Source organism: Tenrec ecaudatus, chromosome 1 (assembly GCF_050624435.1).
Source record: "Tenrec ecaudatus isolate mTenEca1 chromosome 1, mTenEca1.hap1, whole genome shotgun sequence".
Lineage (NCBI taxonomy): Eukaryota > Metazoa > Chordata > Mammalia > Afrosoricida > Tenrecidae > Tenrec > Tenrec ecaudatus.
The window spans coordinates 160,376,341-160,392,943 of record NC_134530.1 but is presented as its reverse complement, the minus strand read 5'-3'; the positions used below and the strand labels follow the sequence as shown (position 1 = coordinate 160,392,943).

Below are 16,603 nucleotides of genomic sequence, written 5' to 3'. Positions count from 1 at the left end.
AAATAGAAAGCTTGATGATCAGTCTGACCTGGTGGAACAAACTCCAAATGCACTATCCCCGTTACATTAAAAAATAAAAGAGCATTGTCTTGATCTTTGACTTCACTTAACGAGCTTTTGGGACTTGAGGTGACAGGGCATCTTCCACTGGCCTAAATGATGTTGGCTATCGGGGTCATAAGAGCAGCACTGTCTCCTCATCAGTAATGACTTTGGGAAAAAAGTCTACGTCGCTTCAGGGCTGTTTTCTCAAAGCACGGCATGTGTCTACTCGATGCTCTTTTTCCTGGTCAGTCAGAACCTGAGGCACACATTTCTCAGTGACCCTTCTCATTTCAAAATCTTCCATTAAAATTCACGGAACTGAGCTCCAAGATGGTCCAGATAACTACCCCTCTCTTCAGTGGCCGGTTGTTGGTCTTCAAGGGCAAGTGCATGACTTGTTTGCATTTTCATCCACTTGGAAAGTTAACGAACTTCCAGAACGACATTTCACCTTTTTTGAAACGAGAAGGCCACTTGTACACTTCAGTTTTTCCAATAGTGCTGTCCTTACAAGCTGCTGTGTTCAAGATCACAACAGTTTCTACGGCATTTTTCCTGAGCAGGAAACAAAATTTCACCCCCCAAAAATTCACCGTGCCCAGAGAGAACCTTCCCAGGCAATGCCACTGGGTGCACTAACTCAGAGCCAGTTGCTGGATGCTCGCCCAGTGGGAAAAATGCATAGTACTAAAACTCCGCCCAGCAGAGCTTTTGGGTGGTTTATTTTGGGGGTACACCATGTATTTTGACTCAAAGTTCCTATAGAGTGCTTCTGAGACACGAAATCATGACAGGAACAGTTGGCCTCACCTCTTCCCTGAAGAGCAGGCCCCCAGGGCTCTTACTGGACAGATTGCTGCTGCTGTTAGATGCAGTGAGTTGGTGCAGACTCATAAAACAAAACACTGCCCGATCCTGTGCCGTCCTCCCCATTGTTGCTCAGCTTCAGCCTATTGTTGCAACACTGTCTGTCCATCTCCAGGAAGGTCTTTATCTTTGTGACGGGTCACTTTCCAGGGACTAGTCACTCCTCCAAAGTACTTTAGACAGAGTCTCTCCACACTTCTGAGAAGCATTCTGTCTGTGCTACCACTAACGCAGATTTGTTTCTTACTCTGGCAGTCCATGGCAATTCCTGTATTCCTGTGTTACTCACCAACAGTATGATTCATTGAAGCACTTCTTCCCAGGTCTTTGTTACTGTTCAGTGTTCGGGTGCATCTGAAACTAACATAAGGGAGTGGAAAGAACTTGGTCAGGTCAGGCACCCCTTAACCCTCAAAATGGCATCTTTGTTTTGACACTTCAAAGAGTTCTTGTCCACAGATTTGCACAATGCAATATGTTGTTTGGTTTAAACTGATGTTCCCCTGTGTATTGATTTCGGATCCAAGTAAAATGAAATCCTTGCCAACTTCAGTCTTTTCTCCGTGTATCATGCATTGTTTATTGGTCACTGGAGAGAAATAAGTATGAAAAGCCAGTTGATTGTCTGTGGGAAGTAATAGGAACGTCTACACAGATTTTGTCTGTCGGAGTGGAGAAATGACAATTCCTTAGAAACATCGTAGGAAAAAATGAAAACATACAGGATTTGGAGTCAGATAGTGTCTAAGTTTTTAGTTCAGGAGGCGATGGAAGAGCTGAGAAGGGAAACAGATGGGACACAACATCAGCAGATGCTGAATAAAGTTAGGAAAATCCTATTTAAATGTCCTGCAGGTAGTTCAAAATTTGGACCTGGGCCTTTGATTCATTATTACCAGCCACAGAGATATTAAGATGGAAGCATCTTAAGGAAAAAGTAGAAGGAACCCAATGATTTCCTGATTATTGAAAATGAAGACATCAGAGAAAATGAAAGATTGAGTCAGCAGGACTGTGGTATTATTTCCAGGTGTATATATTGATTATTTTTCTTCTTACAGCCAAGTGCAAGATCTGTGAGTGGGCATTTGAGAGTGAGCCACTATTTCTCCAGCATATGAAGGATACTCATAAGCCTGGAGAGATGCCTTATGTTTGCCAGGTATTGCCTTTTTCTCCAGGGAGCCTTAGCCGTTTTCCTCTTAGGCTGGACACCAACCTTGGTCAGCACCTACTGAATATACTTAGTTTTAGGTATTCTGAGGAGGCGCAGAAGAATCAGTAAGCAGTTTCTGTCTTTTGGATTTTTCCATGTAGGAGAAAAACATTTAAAAACAAGCAAACAAACACATATCCAGCCAGCGAACGTATGCATGTACAAGGGAATTGTCTGGAATTGTCTGTCTCCTGAACTTGTCCTTTAGAGGTGGGCAGCGAGAACTTCACTCTTTCTAGTCACAGTGTATGGATTGTACTCAGACTTTCCTGTCCGTCCCCATTTTTAAGTCACAACTCAATTTATCACAGACAGGACCCTGTGTTACAAAACAATTTGGCTTCTGTACAGTTTAGGAAATCTAATTTTCTTTTCCTATTTTCCTGTTTTTGTTTCTCTTTAAAGGCCTTAGTTGTTTACCTCGCTCAGTCTTGTTTTCCCTCTTATGTGACTCAGGTGTGTCAGTACCGCTCCTCACTGTACTCTGAGGTTGATGTTCACTTTCGGATGATCCATGAGGACACTCGGCATCTGCTCTGCCCTTACTGCCTGAAGGTCTTCAAAAACGGCAATGCGTTCCAGCAGCATTACATGAGACACCAGGTACCAGGCGCCATGCCTCACTCACCGGGGGTTCTTTTCTCCATGGATGCTGGGGCAAGGGCTGAGCTTGGCACATGATTGTAGCGGAGAAGATAATGCACATTGGTTTGCAAACACGCACTGGGTTTCTTTGACATACCCTGTACTGTGCTAGGGACTCAGTGGTCAGGAAGACGGTGTGGCTCAATGGGCGAGTGTGTGGGAAGTGTTGCTAGATGAAGAACGGGTCTAGAAAAGCCTAGACTTCCTCCAGGAGCCACGTGGAGCTTCTAGAGAGAAGACTAGAGGGCTTGAGGCAGAGTGAGCCCCAGGGCAGGAGGAAGATGAGGAAATTGAAAGATGTTCACTGTTTGCAATGCCTCATGCAAGGAGCTGGTTGGAAGTCAGGCAAGGAAGAGGTCCTGGAGGATCCTGTATGCTGTGGAAAAGGTTTAACGTTAGCCTCAGCCACTGGGCAACCATTAAAAGATGTGTAAGCTATAGAATAATGTGTCCAGATGTGCATTTAATGTTAGACTGACTGCCCCGAAGAGAACAGGTTGAAGGAGAGAGTCCACACTGAGGATGTTCGTAGTTTTGGTAGACTAGAGTATTGGTTTTTGAAAGGAAGCAAATGAGGATAGAGGTGAGAGAATTGAGAACTTTAATAACATTTATGATTTGGAGATGGATTCAGTGAAAGTAGCAAGAGGTTAACTAGTGCAGAAATAATAGTGCCTAAGATTGTCAGTGGATGTTGTTTTGTTTTCTTTGGTTGCTTGGTTTTACTCTGTCTTGTTTTTGTGCATGTTATTATCTCCGCAGATCTCTCTAAATAAGATAGGCTGGATGAAAGGAGAAAACAACCAGACCGACAGTTCGGGGCGGAGGAGGGGGACATGGGAGAGAGGGAGATGTGGGGGAAAGGAAGTGGTGTTAACAAACCCAGGGGCAAAGGAACAAACAATTGATCCAAATCGGTGGTGAGGAGGGTGTAGGAGACCTGGTAGGACATGACCAAGGATAATGTAACTGAGAGGAGTTAACTGAAACCTAAATGAAGACTGAACATGAAAGTGGGAAAGGAGGAAAGTCAAAGGAAATAGAGGAAAGAGCTAGGAGGCAAAGGGCATTTATAGAGGTCTAAAAAAAGGCATGTACATATGCAAATATATATGAGGATGTGGAAATAGATCTATGTGCATATATATAGGTTTAGTTTTAAGGTAGCAGATGGACATTGGGCCTCCACTCAAGTACTCCCTCACTGCAAGAATAATTTCTTCTATTAAACTGGCATTCCACGATGCTCACCTTCCCTACACAATCACTGCAGACAAAGCAGGAGAGCATAAGCAAATGTGGTGAAGAAAGCTGATGGTGCCCGGCTATCAATCTAGTGTCTGGGTTCTTAAAGGCTTGAAGATAAGCAAGCGGCCATCTAGCTCAGAAGCAATAAAGCCCATATGGAAGAAGCACACCAGCCTGTGTGATCCCAAGGTGTCGGAGGGATCAGGTATCAGGCATCATCAGAACAAAAAATCATACCATTGTGAATGAGTGGGAATGTGGAGTGGCGACCCAAAGCCCATCTGTAGGCCACTGGATATCCCCTTATGGAAGGGTTGTGGGGAGGAGACGAGCCAGTCAGGGTGCAGTGTAGTAACGATGAAACATATAACTTTCCTCTAGTTTCTAAAGTTCCCCCCCACCACCACCACTCCCATTATCATGATCCCAATTATACCTTACTAATTACAAATCTGGCTAGACCAGAGGATGTACACTGGTAGAGATAGGAACTGGAAACACAGGGAATCCAGGGTGGATGATCCCTTCACGATCAGTGGTGAGTGGCGATACCGGGAAGGTGGAGGGAGGGTGGGGTAGAAAGGGGAAACCGATTACAAGGATCTACATATAACCTCCTCTCTGGGGGACGGGCAACAGAAAAGTAGGTGAAGGGAGACGTCGGACAGTGTAAGATAGGACAAAATAATTTATAAATTATCAAAGGTTCAACTGGGGAGGGAGGGAGAGAAAGGAGCTAATGCCAGGGGCTTGGGTGGAGAGCAGATGTCTTGAGAATGATGATGGCAGCAAATGTACAAATGTGCTTGACACCTTGATGTATGTATGGATTGTGGTAAGAGTTGTTTGAGCCCCCAATAAAATTATTTTAAAAAAAGATTGTCGGTGGATGGTTGACAGGTCTTAGTTGTGAAGTTGGGGCTCTCAAGAAAGGAACAATTTAGAAGGAAGAGTTTGACGTTTGTGTGGTCTAGGGTTTGTTGGGTCTGTGGACATCTAAGGTGGCTGTGCGCTAAGTATGTGGTTGACTCTACAGACCTGCAGCCTGAGAAGAAGGCTGGCTGGAGAAAAGATAAGTGTTGGCCCCATTGCCCACTTGAGAGTAAGGATTCCTGAAGTCCGACCCCAAAGTCAGCCCTAGAACACTAGGAGGAAACCCAAAAGAGTCTTGAAGTTAACACTAGGTCTACAGGTTGCTTCATTTTTATTACCTCTTCCAAAATGCCAAATGGTTTACATGTTCCTCCTACCATTTATGCTGACTCTAAAACAGTTAATGAGGCAAAAATTAATTTTCTTCAAATAAGCCTTATCTTAAATTCTGTGTGGTATGCCTATCTTTAGGAATACGCGTCAATTTGATGTGATTTTAAGTCGATTAATCCCAGTAAGCCTATTTCACTCATGAAAGCATTACTTCAGTAATAAATACAAATGTAGTCAAAGGTTCTGTAGAAAGTCGTCAGCAGAAATTGTCAGATTGACCTACCCCGGTGACCCTGACGGTGTGTTGAACCCAAGATCTCAAATGGCGCGTGATGGTAAATATTATAAAATGTATTTAAATATAGAGTATCACATAGTTTTACTTATAGGATAATAGTGTATGTTTACGTGGCTTTTAGATCAGTTGATTTCTACTAAACACATAGCTTTTGTTCATGTGACAGTCTGATGTGTGTCCTAGAGATTGGTATATAAGGAATGTCCCTAACCCTAATGTGAAGGAAGTAAAGGCCAGGAACGTGTAAGAAGTGAGCATGGTTAAATGCCTGTGTGACAGGGAGGTCCGCAAGCTAGAAACTTGGAGTCTTCAGACCTTTGAACGTCATGGCGTTGATGGTAGCATGGAAGTAAGTCAGTTTCAGCAGGATCAGTGAACAAGAGATAGCCTGTGTACAACGGGGGGACGGGGTGCCAGGCTAGACAGGGAGGTAAGGGAACCCCAGAGGCGCTTCGGTGACTGCTTGTGTTGTCCCTCCTGTTTCAGACGGAACAGCGAGACCATGGTTTATAGTGCTGCAACGGGGGTGCAGAGAAAAACTCCGCGTACTTCCGTGAGAGTTCAAAAATGGAGAGCACAGCGAGGTGCCTGTGCTCCCATGTTCACATACGTGTGCACAAACATGCTTGCCCAGTTCCCTCTACAACGGCCCGCTTTCCCTGATGATCCACCACAAACGTGTTTCCAGATAGGGGAGTGGAGAGTATCACTTGTAACTTAGCCAGAGACTGCAGAAATTGTTAGTCTCTGAAGAAAGCCACAGACCTAGGCCCTGTGTTGAAAAATTCAACACTGAGCAGTCTGACCTCTCACAATAGGAAGGCCCCTGTGTGCATGCGTTGATGCGTTAGGGGGAGATAAAGCCAGATGCAGAGCCATCCGACCGGTGGGGCTGTTGGTGAAATCCGTGCGTGACAGGCCTGGACTCTGCAGGAAGAGACAAGACCCAGGCAACCGCTCACAAGAGGATTTCTGTGGAAGGGACTGTGGTTGGCAATGCAGACCAAAGCACAAGATAAGAGAATACAACATTATATATACTTATGTGTATACATACACAGCTATATTTTATTACCTTATAAAAATCATGAGTTATAAAAGTAGTAATCCATAACTTATCAAGGGTTTGTGAGGGAGGGAGGGCGGGGGGGAGAGAGGTAAGAAGTGGGGAGCTGATAACGATCTCAAGAGGGAAAAGAATGCTTCAAAAATGATGGCAGCATATCTGAAAATTTGCATGACCCCTGGATGACCGTATGGGCTGTGATACAGAGTTGGAAGAGCCCCAATAAAAGTACTTAATAATAAAGACTAAACAGTCATGAGTGTCTGAGTATAGGGAGCAGTATCTGCAGTCCAGAGACAAGGTGTGGGGACCAGTGAGAGGTCTGAGCCTTACAGCCCGTTGTCTGAGCACGGCAGGAGAGGGTCTTGGACCTAAGTCGTCATGGCCTGGCACCCACCTTACTTACTTTGAGGCCCATAGGAGGTGATGATTCTCTGAAATGATCGACATAACCGTTGTAAGAAGACCGAGCATTAAGAGAACCTTCACTGGGTGTGTTTATGGGATTCTGTCTCACCCTTTTCCCCTCAGAAGAGGAGTGTTTACCACTGCAACAAGTGCCGGCTACAGTTTCTCTTTGCCAAGGACAAAATCGAACACAAGCTTCAGCACCATAAAACTTTTCGTAAGCCCAAGCAGCTGGAGGGCTTGAAGCCAGGCACCAAGGTAAAGGATTTGTCGAGACTTTTAAATGATGATTACAGATCCAGGAGAGGGGCATACAGAGGTGCTTAGTGTTCAGGGGTTTAGGGTGGGGCACGTCTCATTGGATGTACCCTTCTGCTTGACTCACAGGTGACAATCCGGGCTTCCCGAGGGCAGCCACGCACCATTCCTGTGTCTTCTAACGATGCACCTCCCAGCGCCTTGCAGGAGGCGGCGCCACTGACCTCCTCAACGGACCCTCTGCCCGTCTTCCTTTACCCCCCTGTGCAGCGCAGCGTCCAAAAGCGATCTGTTAGGAAAATGTCAGCGCCTTCTTCTCGGGGCTGGGCTGGGCGGGGTGGGGTGGGGCGGGGTGGGGTGGCAGCCAATCTGGGACCCTTCTCTTTGGGGAGCCTGGAGGCAGTAATGAGAGTGCCCCTTCTTTCTCAACAGGAGTGCCATGGGCCGGCAGACATGTCTGGAATGCAGCTTTGAGATCCCAGACTTTCCCAACCACTTCCCCACTTACGTCCACTGCTCTCTCTGTCGCTACAGCACCTGCTGCTCGCGGGCTTATGCCAACCACATGATCAAGTACGTTCTTTACCACACCGATCGTTCTCTACAAGGGACGTCAGGTTCTCCAGAATTGCTTTCATTCCCTCCCCACTCCTATTAGGGTTCCTCCTTCAGCTTTCAGAGTGGTTTGTCTCTCCTGTTGGAGTTCAAGGCCAAACCCATGGTCCTTGGGCTCCGGTGGTCTGTGCTCTAGAATTGGTAAGACTTTGCCATGCCATTGTGTTTCAGGGACCAAATACAAATCCTCAGACCCACCAGGCCTATAGTATCCATGTGCATTTTAATAGCTCCCCAATAGCTTGTGCAAATATTAAGTGTAAGCTTAGGGTGGGTTGCAGAATTATCTCTTTAGTTGGGGACCTCGGCTGTTGACCTCTAGTTTCGCTGTAACGTTAACACATCTCCTTTGCCTTCCTCAGCAATCATGTTCCAAGAAAGAGCCCCAAATATTTGGCTTTGTTTAAAAATTCTGTGAGGTAAGAGCAAGCTTATTGGTTATCTCGTCGGTTCTTTTTATATTAGATGCTTTTAGATATTTTGGAGCATGGGTATGTGGGTTAACTTGAGGGAAAGGAGAAAGAAGGCGGGGGTTGGTGTGCATTCCTTCCTGTATGAATCTCAAAGCCCTCCCGTGTCCCTGCGCTGGTGGACATGCTCCGGGCCTTCTTTTTCAGCGGACTCAAGCTGGCCTGCACTTCCTGTACCTTCGTGACTTCGGTGGGAGATGCCATGGCCAAGCATCTGGTGTTCAACCCCTCGCACAGGTCCAGCAGCATCCTGCCGCGAGGTGAGTGGGAAGAGAGAGGCCCGCCGCCCTGAGTAAGCCAGGGGTCTGACGTAACTCAGCCCTGGCCAGGGTACATGCCACCAGACTGCATGGGTAACTGGAAGGCTGGTCATTGGGTGAGGCTGCATGTTTGCATCAGGTCGGTGGTTTTGATTGAGACCCCAGGGCACTTGTCTGTGTTGCTTGTTTTTCCAGTGAACGCTAACTCTTTTTTTTGGGGGGGGGGTGTCTCCTTTTCCATAGGACTCACTTGGATAGCTCACTCAAGGTAAAAACTCTCACTTCATGATTCCCTTTCTGTTTTGCAGTGTGTTTTGTCTGTATTGGTTCTGTTTTACTTTCCTACTTTAATTACAAGTTCTCCTCCTCTCTTGGTTCTTTTACCCTTTTAGGCAAAGCCAGGCCCGTGACCGAGTCCATGACCGGAACTTGAAGAATATGTACCTGCCCCCTTCCACCCCACCCAACAAAGCTGCCACTGTGAAACCTGCAGAGATCACCCCAGTTGAAGCTGAGCCTGAAGAGCTCCCAGCTTCTGTGGCCCAGGCACTCCCATCCCCAGCCTCAACTGCAACTGCACCTCCCACCCCAACTGAGCCCCAGCCTTTAGCCCTTCCTCCACTGGCTGCCGAGGAGGCCGGTTGTCTGAATGTTGGTGACCAGGATGCAGGGAGCCCAGTCACCCAGGAAGCTGAGCCAGCATCAGGTGGGGGTAGTGGCAGTGGAGTTGGCAAAAAGGAGCAGCTGTCTGTAAAGAAGCTACGAGTCGTACTGTTTGCCCTATGCTGCAATACAGAGCAGGCGGCCGAGCACTTCCGAAACCCCCAGCGACGGATTCGGCGTTGGCTTCGGCGCTTCCAGGCCTCCCAGGGGGAGAATCTAGAAGGCAAATACTTGAGCTTGGAGGCAGAAGAGAAACTGGCTGAGTGGGTGCTGACCCAGCGTGAACAACAGCTACCTGTAAATGAAGAGACCTTGTTTCAGAAGGCCACCAAAATCGGTCGTTCTTTGGAGGGGGGCTTTAAGATCTCTTACGAGTGGGCTGTGCGTTTCATGCTCCGGCACCACCTGACTCCCCATGCCCGGCGAGCAGTGGCCCACACCCTCCCCAAGGATGTGGCAGAGAATGCGGGACTCTTCATCGAATTTGTGCAACGGCAGATTCACAACCAGGACTTAGCCTTGTCAATGATTGTGGCTATTGATGAGATCTCCCTATTCCTGGATACAGAAGTGCTGAGCAGTGATGACCGCAAGGAGAATGCCCTGCAGACTGTGGGCACAGGGGAGCCCTGGTGTGATGTGGTGCTGGCCATTCTGGCAGATGGCACTGTCCTTCCTACGCTGGTTTTCTACAGGGGTCAGCTAGATCAGCCTGCTAACCTGCCCGACTCTATATTGCTAGAGGCAAAGGAGAGCGGCTACAGTGATGACGAGATCATGGAGCTCTGGTCAGCCCGGGTGTGGCAGAAGCACACCGCCTGCCAGCGCAGCAAAGGCATGCTTGTGATGGACTGTCATCGCACTCACTTGTCAGAAGAGGTCCTTGGGATGCTGAGTGCCTCTAGCACGTTGCCTGCAGTCGTCCCAGCAGGCTGTAGTTCCAAAATCCAGCCATTAGACGTCTGTATCAAACGAACTGTCAAGAACTTCCTACACAGAAAGTGGAAGGAGCAAGCGCGGGAAATGGCAGACACGGCATGTGATTCTGATGTCCTGCTCCAGCTGCTGCTGCTCTGGCTGGGCGAGGTGCTGGGCGTCATTGGGGACTGCCCGGAGCTAGTTCAGCGCTCCTTCCTGGTGGCCAGTGTTCTGCCTGGCCCCGACGGCAACATGAACTCACCCACCAGAAATGCTGACATGCAAGAAGAGCTCATTGCCTCCCTGGAAGAGCAGCTGAAGCTGAGTGGGGAACAGTCTGAGGAGCCCTCGGCCTCCACTCCTGGCCCGAGGTCGTCTCCAGCAGAGACGATCGAGCCGGAAAGCCTTCACCAGCTCTTTGAGGGTGAAAGCGAAACCGAGTCTTTCTATGGCTTTGAAGAAGCTGACCTAGATGTGATGGAGATTTGAGTGTGGTGCCCTCCCGGGGGTGGAGTTGGGTAGGAAAGTGTGAGGGAGGGTAGAGAGACATGGGGAGGCGGGGTTTGCGAGGTATAGGGTATTTGATTTATATTTTAAATATATGCCGCCGCCACCCCTGATGTTGACTTAAACGCTTCCCTGTGGATTTGTGGATTATTAGAAAAACCAATAGTGATTACGTCTGAGCCGAGGAACTGGCCCATTTTTGTGACTTTTTTAAAAAATAAAATCAAATCACTGTGTTTGGTATTTTTCTGACAAAATCAAGAAAAAGGAAAAAAAATCCTTTGTGGGTGAATGTTAAAGTTTGAGTTCCCCCTATTACCTCAATTGTATCATAGTACTTCCGGGTTTTGTTTGTTTGTTTGTTTCATTGTGTGGCCAATGTCTTTGGGCATGATTCTGTCTAACCATTGTCAGGGTGAGAACATTTCTGAAGATGGGAAAGATGATGTAGCTCACAAACTGGTTTATTATATATATGGGTAAAAAACTTTTTTCATTGTGGTCTTAACACTTTTATATAAAAATGAAAATGGAAAAAAAAAATCCCACCGAACTCTCTTTTCCTTCTCCTTTTCTTTCCTCCTTCCCTCTCCAGAGATGTTGACTTCTACAACTCGAAATATAAAATTGTGGCTTTGAAGATGCATGAAACCACCGTTATAATCATCCAGAATGACGAATAGATTTGTCTTTCCTCACCACCCTCCTCCCTCCAACACAATGCAGTCCTTGTCCCCTTGCCCTGTTCTCACACCGTCACTCTGGACACAGGATCATAACCGTGTCTTCAACAAGAAGGAAGTGCTGAGGTGCTCACGAGGGTTAGGTGGAAGCCATCCCCAATTAATGGGTCTTCGTCCTGCCAGCTCGCAGAGCTAATTCCTGCTGTGTTGGACCCCATCCTGTTCAGGGGGCAGCATGTTGTACAGGAGATCATCTTTCCTCTAGCCAGGAGCTCACTGTGCAAGGGGCTGTGCCGAACTTCCAAGACAAGCTCCTTGTTAAGAGTCCTGCTATTACTCTGTGGTTTCCGGTCTTAGAGCTTAGAGGAGACTGAATGAAGAAACACCCGGGGGTGTGCATAGAAAGACATGAATCTTTATTTTTCACTGCCAGCTTCAAGGAAAGAAAATCTTTTTCTACAATCTGCATGTAAGGGACTTTTTTTTTCATTGTATGTACTTACGGCTATATACTGAAGTGTACTGTGATAGAAAAGCAGATCAAGTGCACCTCTCCCGTGGCTGCCCCACTCCTCTGTCCGTCCTGAGGCTTTCCACGTTCCTCCTGTGAGCCGAGGGGGACAACCTGCACAGGCTTGTAAATGGTTCGTCTTTAAAATGTACATAAGTGGAACATTTAATAAAATGAGGAGAAATGGATTTATAAACTGTTGTTTTTTTCTAGGTGACCCTGGATAGCAGGCTCTCAGACTGGGAGATGTTTCAAGATGCGATAGGCCTAGTGGTCCAGGGGTGACATTTGTTGCCACCTATTTTTTTTTTTTTAACTCAGCACACTATAATATAGTGACCTGAGTGACCCTCCCAGACACAGCTGGGCCAACTCTGAATCCGGGGCATCTTTAAACAACTGACCATCAGCCTGGGCTTTCTGCCCAGCTCTTGCCAGATGCCATTGTTTTGACAGAATATGGACTTTCAAGTCAGCCTGTAGCTCTTGAGGCAAGTTCAAGAACTATTGATTGGTCAACTCCAACAAGGACCTAATCACGTTGGTAGTCTTCACGGCAGCCACAGCCTAGCAGAGTTGGGTTCCTGGCCTCTGCACACAGACTTTTATGACAGGCAGGGTTTTTGTTCAAGACCTTAATGCCAACAGTGAATCCCCTGGGTTTGGGCCAGGAAGTTACCTTTGTGGACTCTGCCTGCATGGCTTAGTAGTAGAAGTTTTGTTTTCTTTTGTTTGTTTTTTTATAATTCAGTTTAATCAATAAACCAAGTATTTATTGACTACTTTGTGTGTTGAGACTAAATGTGTAGATTCAGACTGAAAATGGTGTTCTTTTGCTGCTGCTGCTTCATGTTCTAGTCGGTCATCAACGGTTGACAAATGGAGGAGTGTTTCGATCCCTCCCTCAGTTCCTGTAATTTTTGGGGTTTAGCTTCTTGGAATTGGGAGAATCTTCATTTTAGCACCATTTAGAAGGAACTCACCTGATTAATCGCTATAAACCATGCCAATCACTTCTCATAACTGCACTTAGGATTCTTAGGTGACTATATATACTTTTAATAGGCTGATAATGTTTACATTTTGTGCTTGATGCACTATTCCCCCTAAGGAGGGTGAGGTGGTCAGGTGGGTGAGAAATTGAGGCTGCCAGTTCTAGCTTGGGGGATGGCCTTACACAGAACAGTTCAAGCAGATGCTAATCTTGGACACGATACTTTGGCTAAAATCCACTTGAGCCAACATTAACTGGAAAAGACCATTCTAAGTCTAGTGTAGTGGGAGAACACATGGAAATCAAGGCATCATGCCAAGATCAACACCTGTTCTCTACACAAACACTAGAGGCCCAAGAGAAGGCAGTGGCAGTTCTGTAGCGGTATTCCCTGCGAAAGAGCCTACGGGTTTTCAGACCACAGGGCTGATGGGAAGACAATAGCTAGCAGGTTCACTGGTCTGACAAGTCAGAATGAAATCACTCAGGAAGCATTTCAAAGGATTGATTGATTTATTTTACAAAAGAAAAATTTACCCCTGTGAGCCAGCTAAATTCAAAGCTAATCTGAAGGGTAGACTTCAGTGCTGGATAATGCATCTGTATTCACTCAAAGCCACTGAAAAGGAAGAACAGACAATTGTGAAGACCTAGGGATCCGTTTCTAAAAGCGGCTCTACCCTCCAAATCCTACCCACCCAGAGAATTCTCCTAGCTCAAACCTCCGAAAAGAGTCCAGCTTAGAACAATTCAAGGTGTCTCAACAATTCTACCACCTATCTTTATTGCCATTTTCAATTACCTGATCATATGGGCAATATCCCAGTTGGTCTCGGCAGACAGTGGTCCTTCTATTTCAACACCTTTTTCTGTTACAGTGGCCACTTGAAACTGAAAGCAAATCACAAGTAAAATTCTTGCCCCAGCGGAGTCAAGCAGATGGTCTTTGCTCTAGCTAAAAGAGCCAGAAGTGGGCTTCAAAGCACGAGACTCGGAGAGCAGTTTGAGCGTCATTCCACACACCCATACTCACTCGATTATAGGAACGGGCATCTCGGTAATACAGCACTCGCATGCAGCGTTCCACGAGCTCCCGGGCCTCCGTCTGGCTCAGCACTGGCTGCTTCTCCAGAACATCTCGCAACAGAGGCTAGGAAGATGGGGAGAAAAAACATGCGGCACACATTGGGATGGAAACCAGGTGGTTTGTCTCAAAACTTTTGTGTGTTTCAGCACGTAAAGGAGTGAAAGGTGACAGGCCACCTGCAGTCTGCAGTGGTCCACTTAGAGGCGTTCTAGGGTATCTCACCACCTTTACATGCCACCCACCACCTTGTCATTGCAATGCCAAGTGCCAACATAAGGCTCAGAATGTAAAGGAAACGATCCTGTCCTGTACGAAGGCGAACTTACTCCTCTTGTCAGAACTCCAAAACCACCACTAACCTCCCCCTACCTCACCCAGTGCTGTGTCTCCCCTTCCCCTCCCTTCTCTCATCAGACTACTTACCTGAGCCAAGTATGCACCATAACCAGTGGCCAGCGAAGGAGCTTCATAGGCAACACCAAGCATGTCCACATAACCGAGGAAACTAACAGGATACAATGGGACAAAAAATACCCCACCTCATATCATCTTCAACTATGTAGCTCAAAGCTGGGATAATGGTCTGAGTTACTCATGGGAGTCATTTGTGGGTAAGAGACTACACAGGCAGTAGCTGGGCAGTCACACCAACCTCTCTCCATCAGCGAAGCCTCCGATGACCACAGTGTTCCAGAGCGGGTTCATCTTGGAGCGGCGGCTGTACATGGCCCTGGTCAGCCAGGAATGAACCGCTCGAGGGCTGTAGCTGTGCCCGTCTCCCAAGAGCTCCTCGTCAATCCTTAGAAGAAACAGAAGTCTGCAGCCCGGCTCACGCTCAAAAGAAACATCCACACTCGCCTCCAATGTATCCGTAATGTTGAACGCTGAGTCTGCACTCACATTCATTCCTTGCACCCCCGGCTATTCAACCTCGTCCCCAGCAGCTTCAAAGGCACCTTGCCCCCTCGCTGCCACCGAGTCGAAGGGATTTTTAAAAAGTGCTTTCCCTCCCCACTTGGGAGATGACTTACACCATCTGGCCGAGAACTTGTTTCAAATACTGGAAATCCGCGTAGTCTCCAGAGGCACCCAGCATGGTGCTGTCGTTAACTCGCATTATGCGAGAGATGTTGCGGAAACGAGCCAAGGAGCCGTACGAGCCCAGCATGTCTGCGGCAATCACTACTCCGCCCTCGAACTTGACCCCAAGGACTGAGGTCCCGGTCACCATGGGGTTCCTGGGGAGAGAAGGGTCTGCTGAGCGGCGGCGCGGAGAAAAGCCTGCGCCCACGACATCCCGAGGACCAAGTCCCCATCCTGGCTGCCCGTGGCTCCTTCCAGCCCTTGCGTGCTCTCGGGGACTCCGCGCCGGGCCGCCCGAGCCCCGCGTCGCTTTCCCCCGCTCGTCCCGCACCGGCCGCCGCACCAGGCCGCGCGGCCCTCCCTCGGGAAGCGGGGCGCCGAGCGCTTACTGGGTCCGCGTGGTCGGCGCCCCGCAGGGGCCGGCAGTGGAGGGCAAGCGGTAGAACTGCCCCGGGGCCGGCCCGCCGGCCCAAAGCCCGGACCGCGGCTCCGAGAACGCTTCCATCTTAGTCACGGCGCCAGAGGAACGGGAAGCACTGCACCGGCGGAAGCGGAAGTGGGTCTCCGAAGCCCCGCCTTACTTCTTCCTGCCGGCTGCCGCCGCCTTCCCCCCCGCCCCGGGGGAGGTCATGACCCTGAGCTAATCTACTCTGAACCTGCTCCCTGGGGGACGGCGACAGAAAAGGGGGTCAACTAGACGTCGGACAGGGCAAGATAGGACAAAATAATAATTTGTAAATTATCGAGGGCTCATGAGGGAGCGGGAGCATGGAGGGAGGAAGAAAAATGAGGAGCTGATGCCAGGTGCTTGGATGTTTTGAGAATGATGAGGGCAATGAATGTACAAATGTGCTTAAAAAAAAAAGCCACAGAGTGGCAGAATAGATATTTTTAAAAAGAAGCATCGTCGTGGAGAGCAAATGTTTTGAGAATGATGAGGGTAGCGAATGTACAAATGTGCTTTATATAATTGATGCATGTATGGATTGTGATAAGAGTTGTATGAGCCCCCAAATAAAACGATTTAAAAAAAGCGAAAGTGAATGTCTAGAACAGAATGAGAGCAACATATGTACAAACATGCCTGATTCAATTGATGTATGAATTGTGATAAGAATTGTACGAGCGCCCAATAAAATGATTATAAAAGGAAAAAGGCCAATTTAATAACTCAAAAATAAATAATGCATATATACAAAACCTCCACAAATCCCAAAACAAAGTTATCATTAACTGAAAAGAGCAAGTTGTAGGATAGAAGAGCAGCACGCAAAACTCAGTGGGGTTTCTCTACAGCAGCAAAGAACAGTCTGGAAGGGAAGCTAAGAGAACAATTGCACCTAAAGGAATGAAAATGAACCAGAACTAAACGTAGCCAGTGAGGTAAAAGACGTGTACATTGAAAGCAATGAGACATTGCTGGGAAAGATTTTCAAAGACTAAATCAGTGGAAGAACAGGGTTGTATCCTTTCACCACACTCGTACTATCTGCATGTTGAGCAAATAATCTGAGAAAATGGTCTGTATGAAGAAGAACTTGGCATCAGGATTGGA

General features: G+C 47.5%; 2 protein-coding genes across 8 annotated transcripts in view; one reads left to right on the top strand and one right to left on the bottom strand.

The window, feature by feature from the left end:
* POGZ (pogo transposable element derived with ZNF domain) overlaps window positions 1-12,196 on the top strand; it is a 64,988-nt gene extending 52,792 nt beyond the window's left edge. For 6 of the 7 annotated variants that reach the window (XM_075562074.1, XM_075562057.1, XM_075562067.1 and 3 more), the window contains 9 exons: window positions 1,974-2,074; window positions 2,585-2,731; window positions 7,123-7,257; window positions 7,387-7,559; window positions 7,690-7,830; window positions 8,235-8,291; window positions 8,490-8,602; window positions 8,846-8,870; window positions 8,995-12,196. In XM_075562074.1, coding sequence (XP_075418189.1) covers window positions 1,974-2,074; window positions 2,585-2,731; window positions 7,123-7,257; window positions 7,387-7,559; window positions 7,690-7,830; window positions 8,235-8,291; window positions 8,490-8,602; window positions 8,846-8,870; window positions 8,995-10,672 — 2,570 coding nt within the window. In that variant the 3' untranslated portion in view covers window positions 10,673-12,196. The remainder of the gene's footprint in view (window positions 1-1,973; window positions 2,075-2,584; window positions 2,732-7,122; window positions 7,258-7,386; window positions 7,560-7,689; window positions 7,831-8,234; window positions 8,292-8,489; window positions 8,603-8,845; window positions 8,871-8,994) is intronic. The other variant, XM_075562047.1, reaches the window with a different exon arrangement.
* Window positions 12,197-13,372: 1,176 nt separating this feature from the next.
* Window positions 13,373-15,595, bottom strand: PSMB4 (proteasome 20S subunit beta 4). The gene is made up of 7 exons (XM_075562015.1): window positions 15,438-15,595; window positions 14,997-15,203; window positions 14,618-14,764; window positions 14,389-14,470; window positions 13,912-14,028; window positions 13,681-13,769; window positions 13,373-13,497 (listed from the first exon to the last, which is right to left on the bottom strand). The coding sequence occupies exons 1-7, from the start codon at window positions 15,551-15,553 to the stop codon at window positions 13,485-13,487; spliced, it is 771 nt and encodes a 256-aa protein (XP_075418130.1). The 5' UTR covers window positions 15,554-15,595; the 3' UTR covers window positions 13,373-13,484.
* Window positions 15,596-16,603: the final 1,008 nt, after the last annotated feature.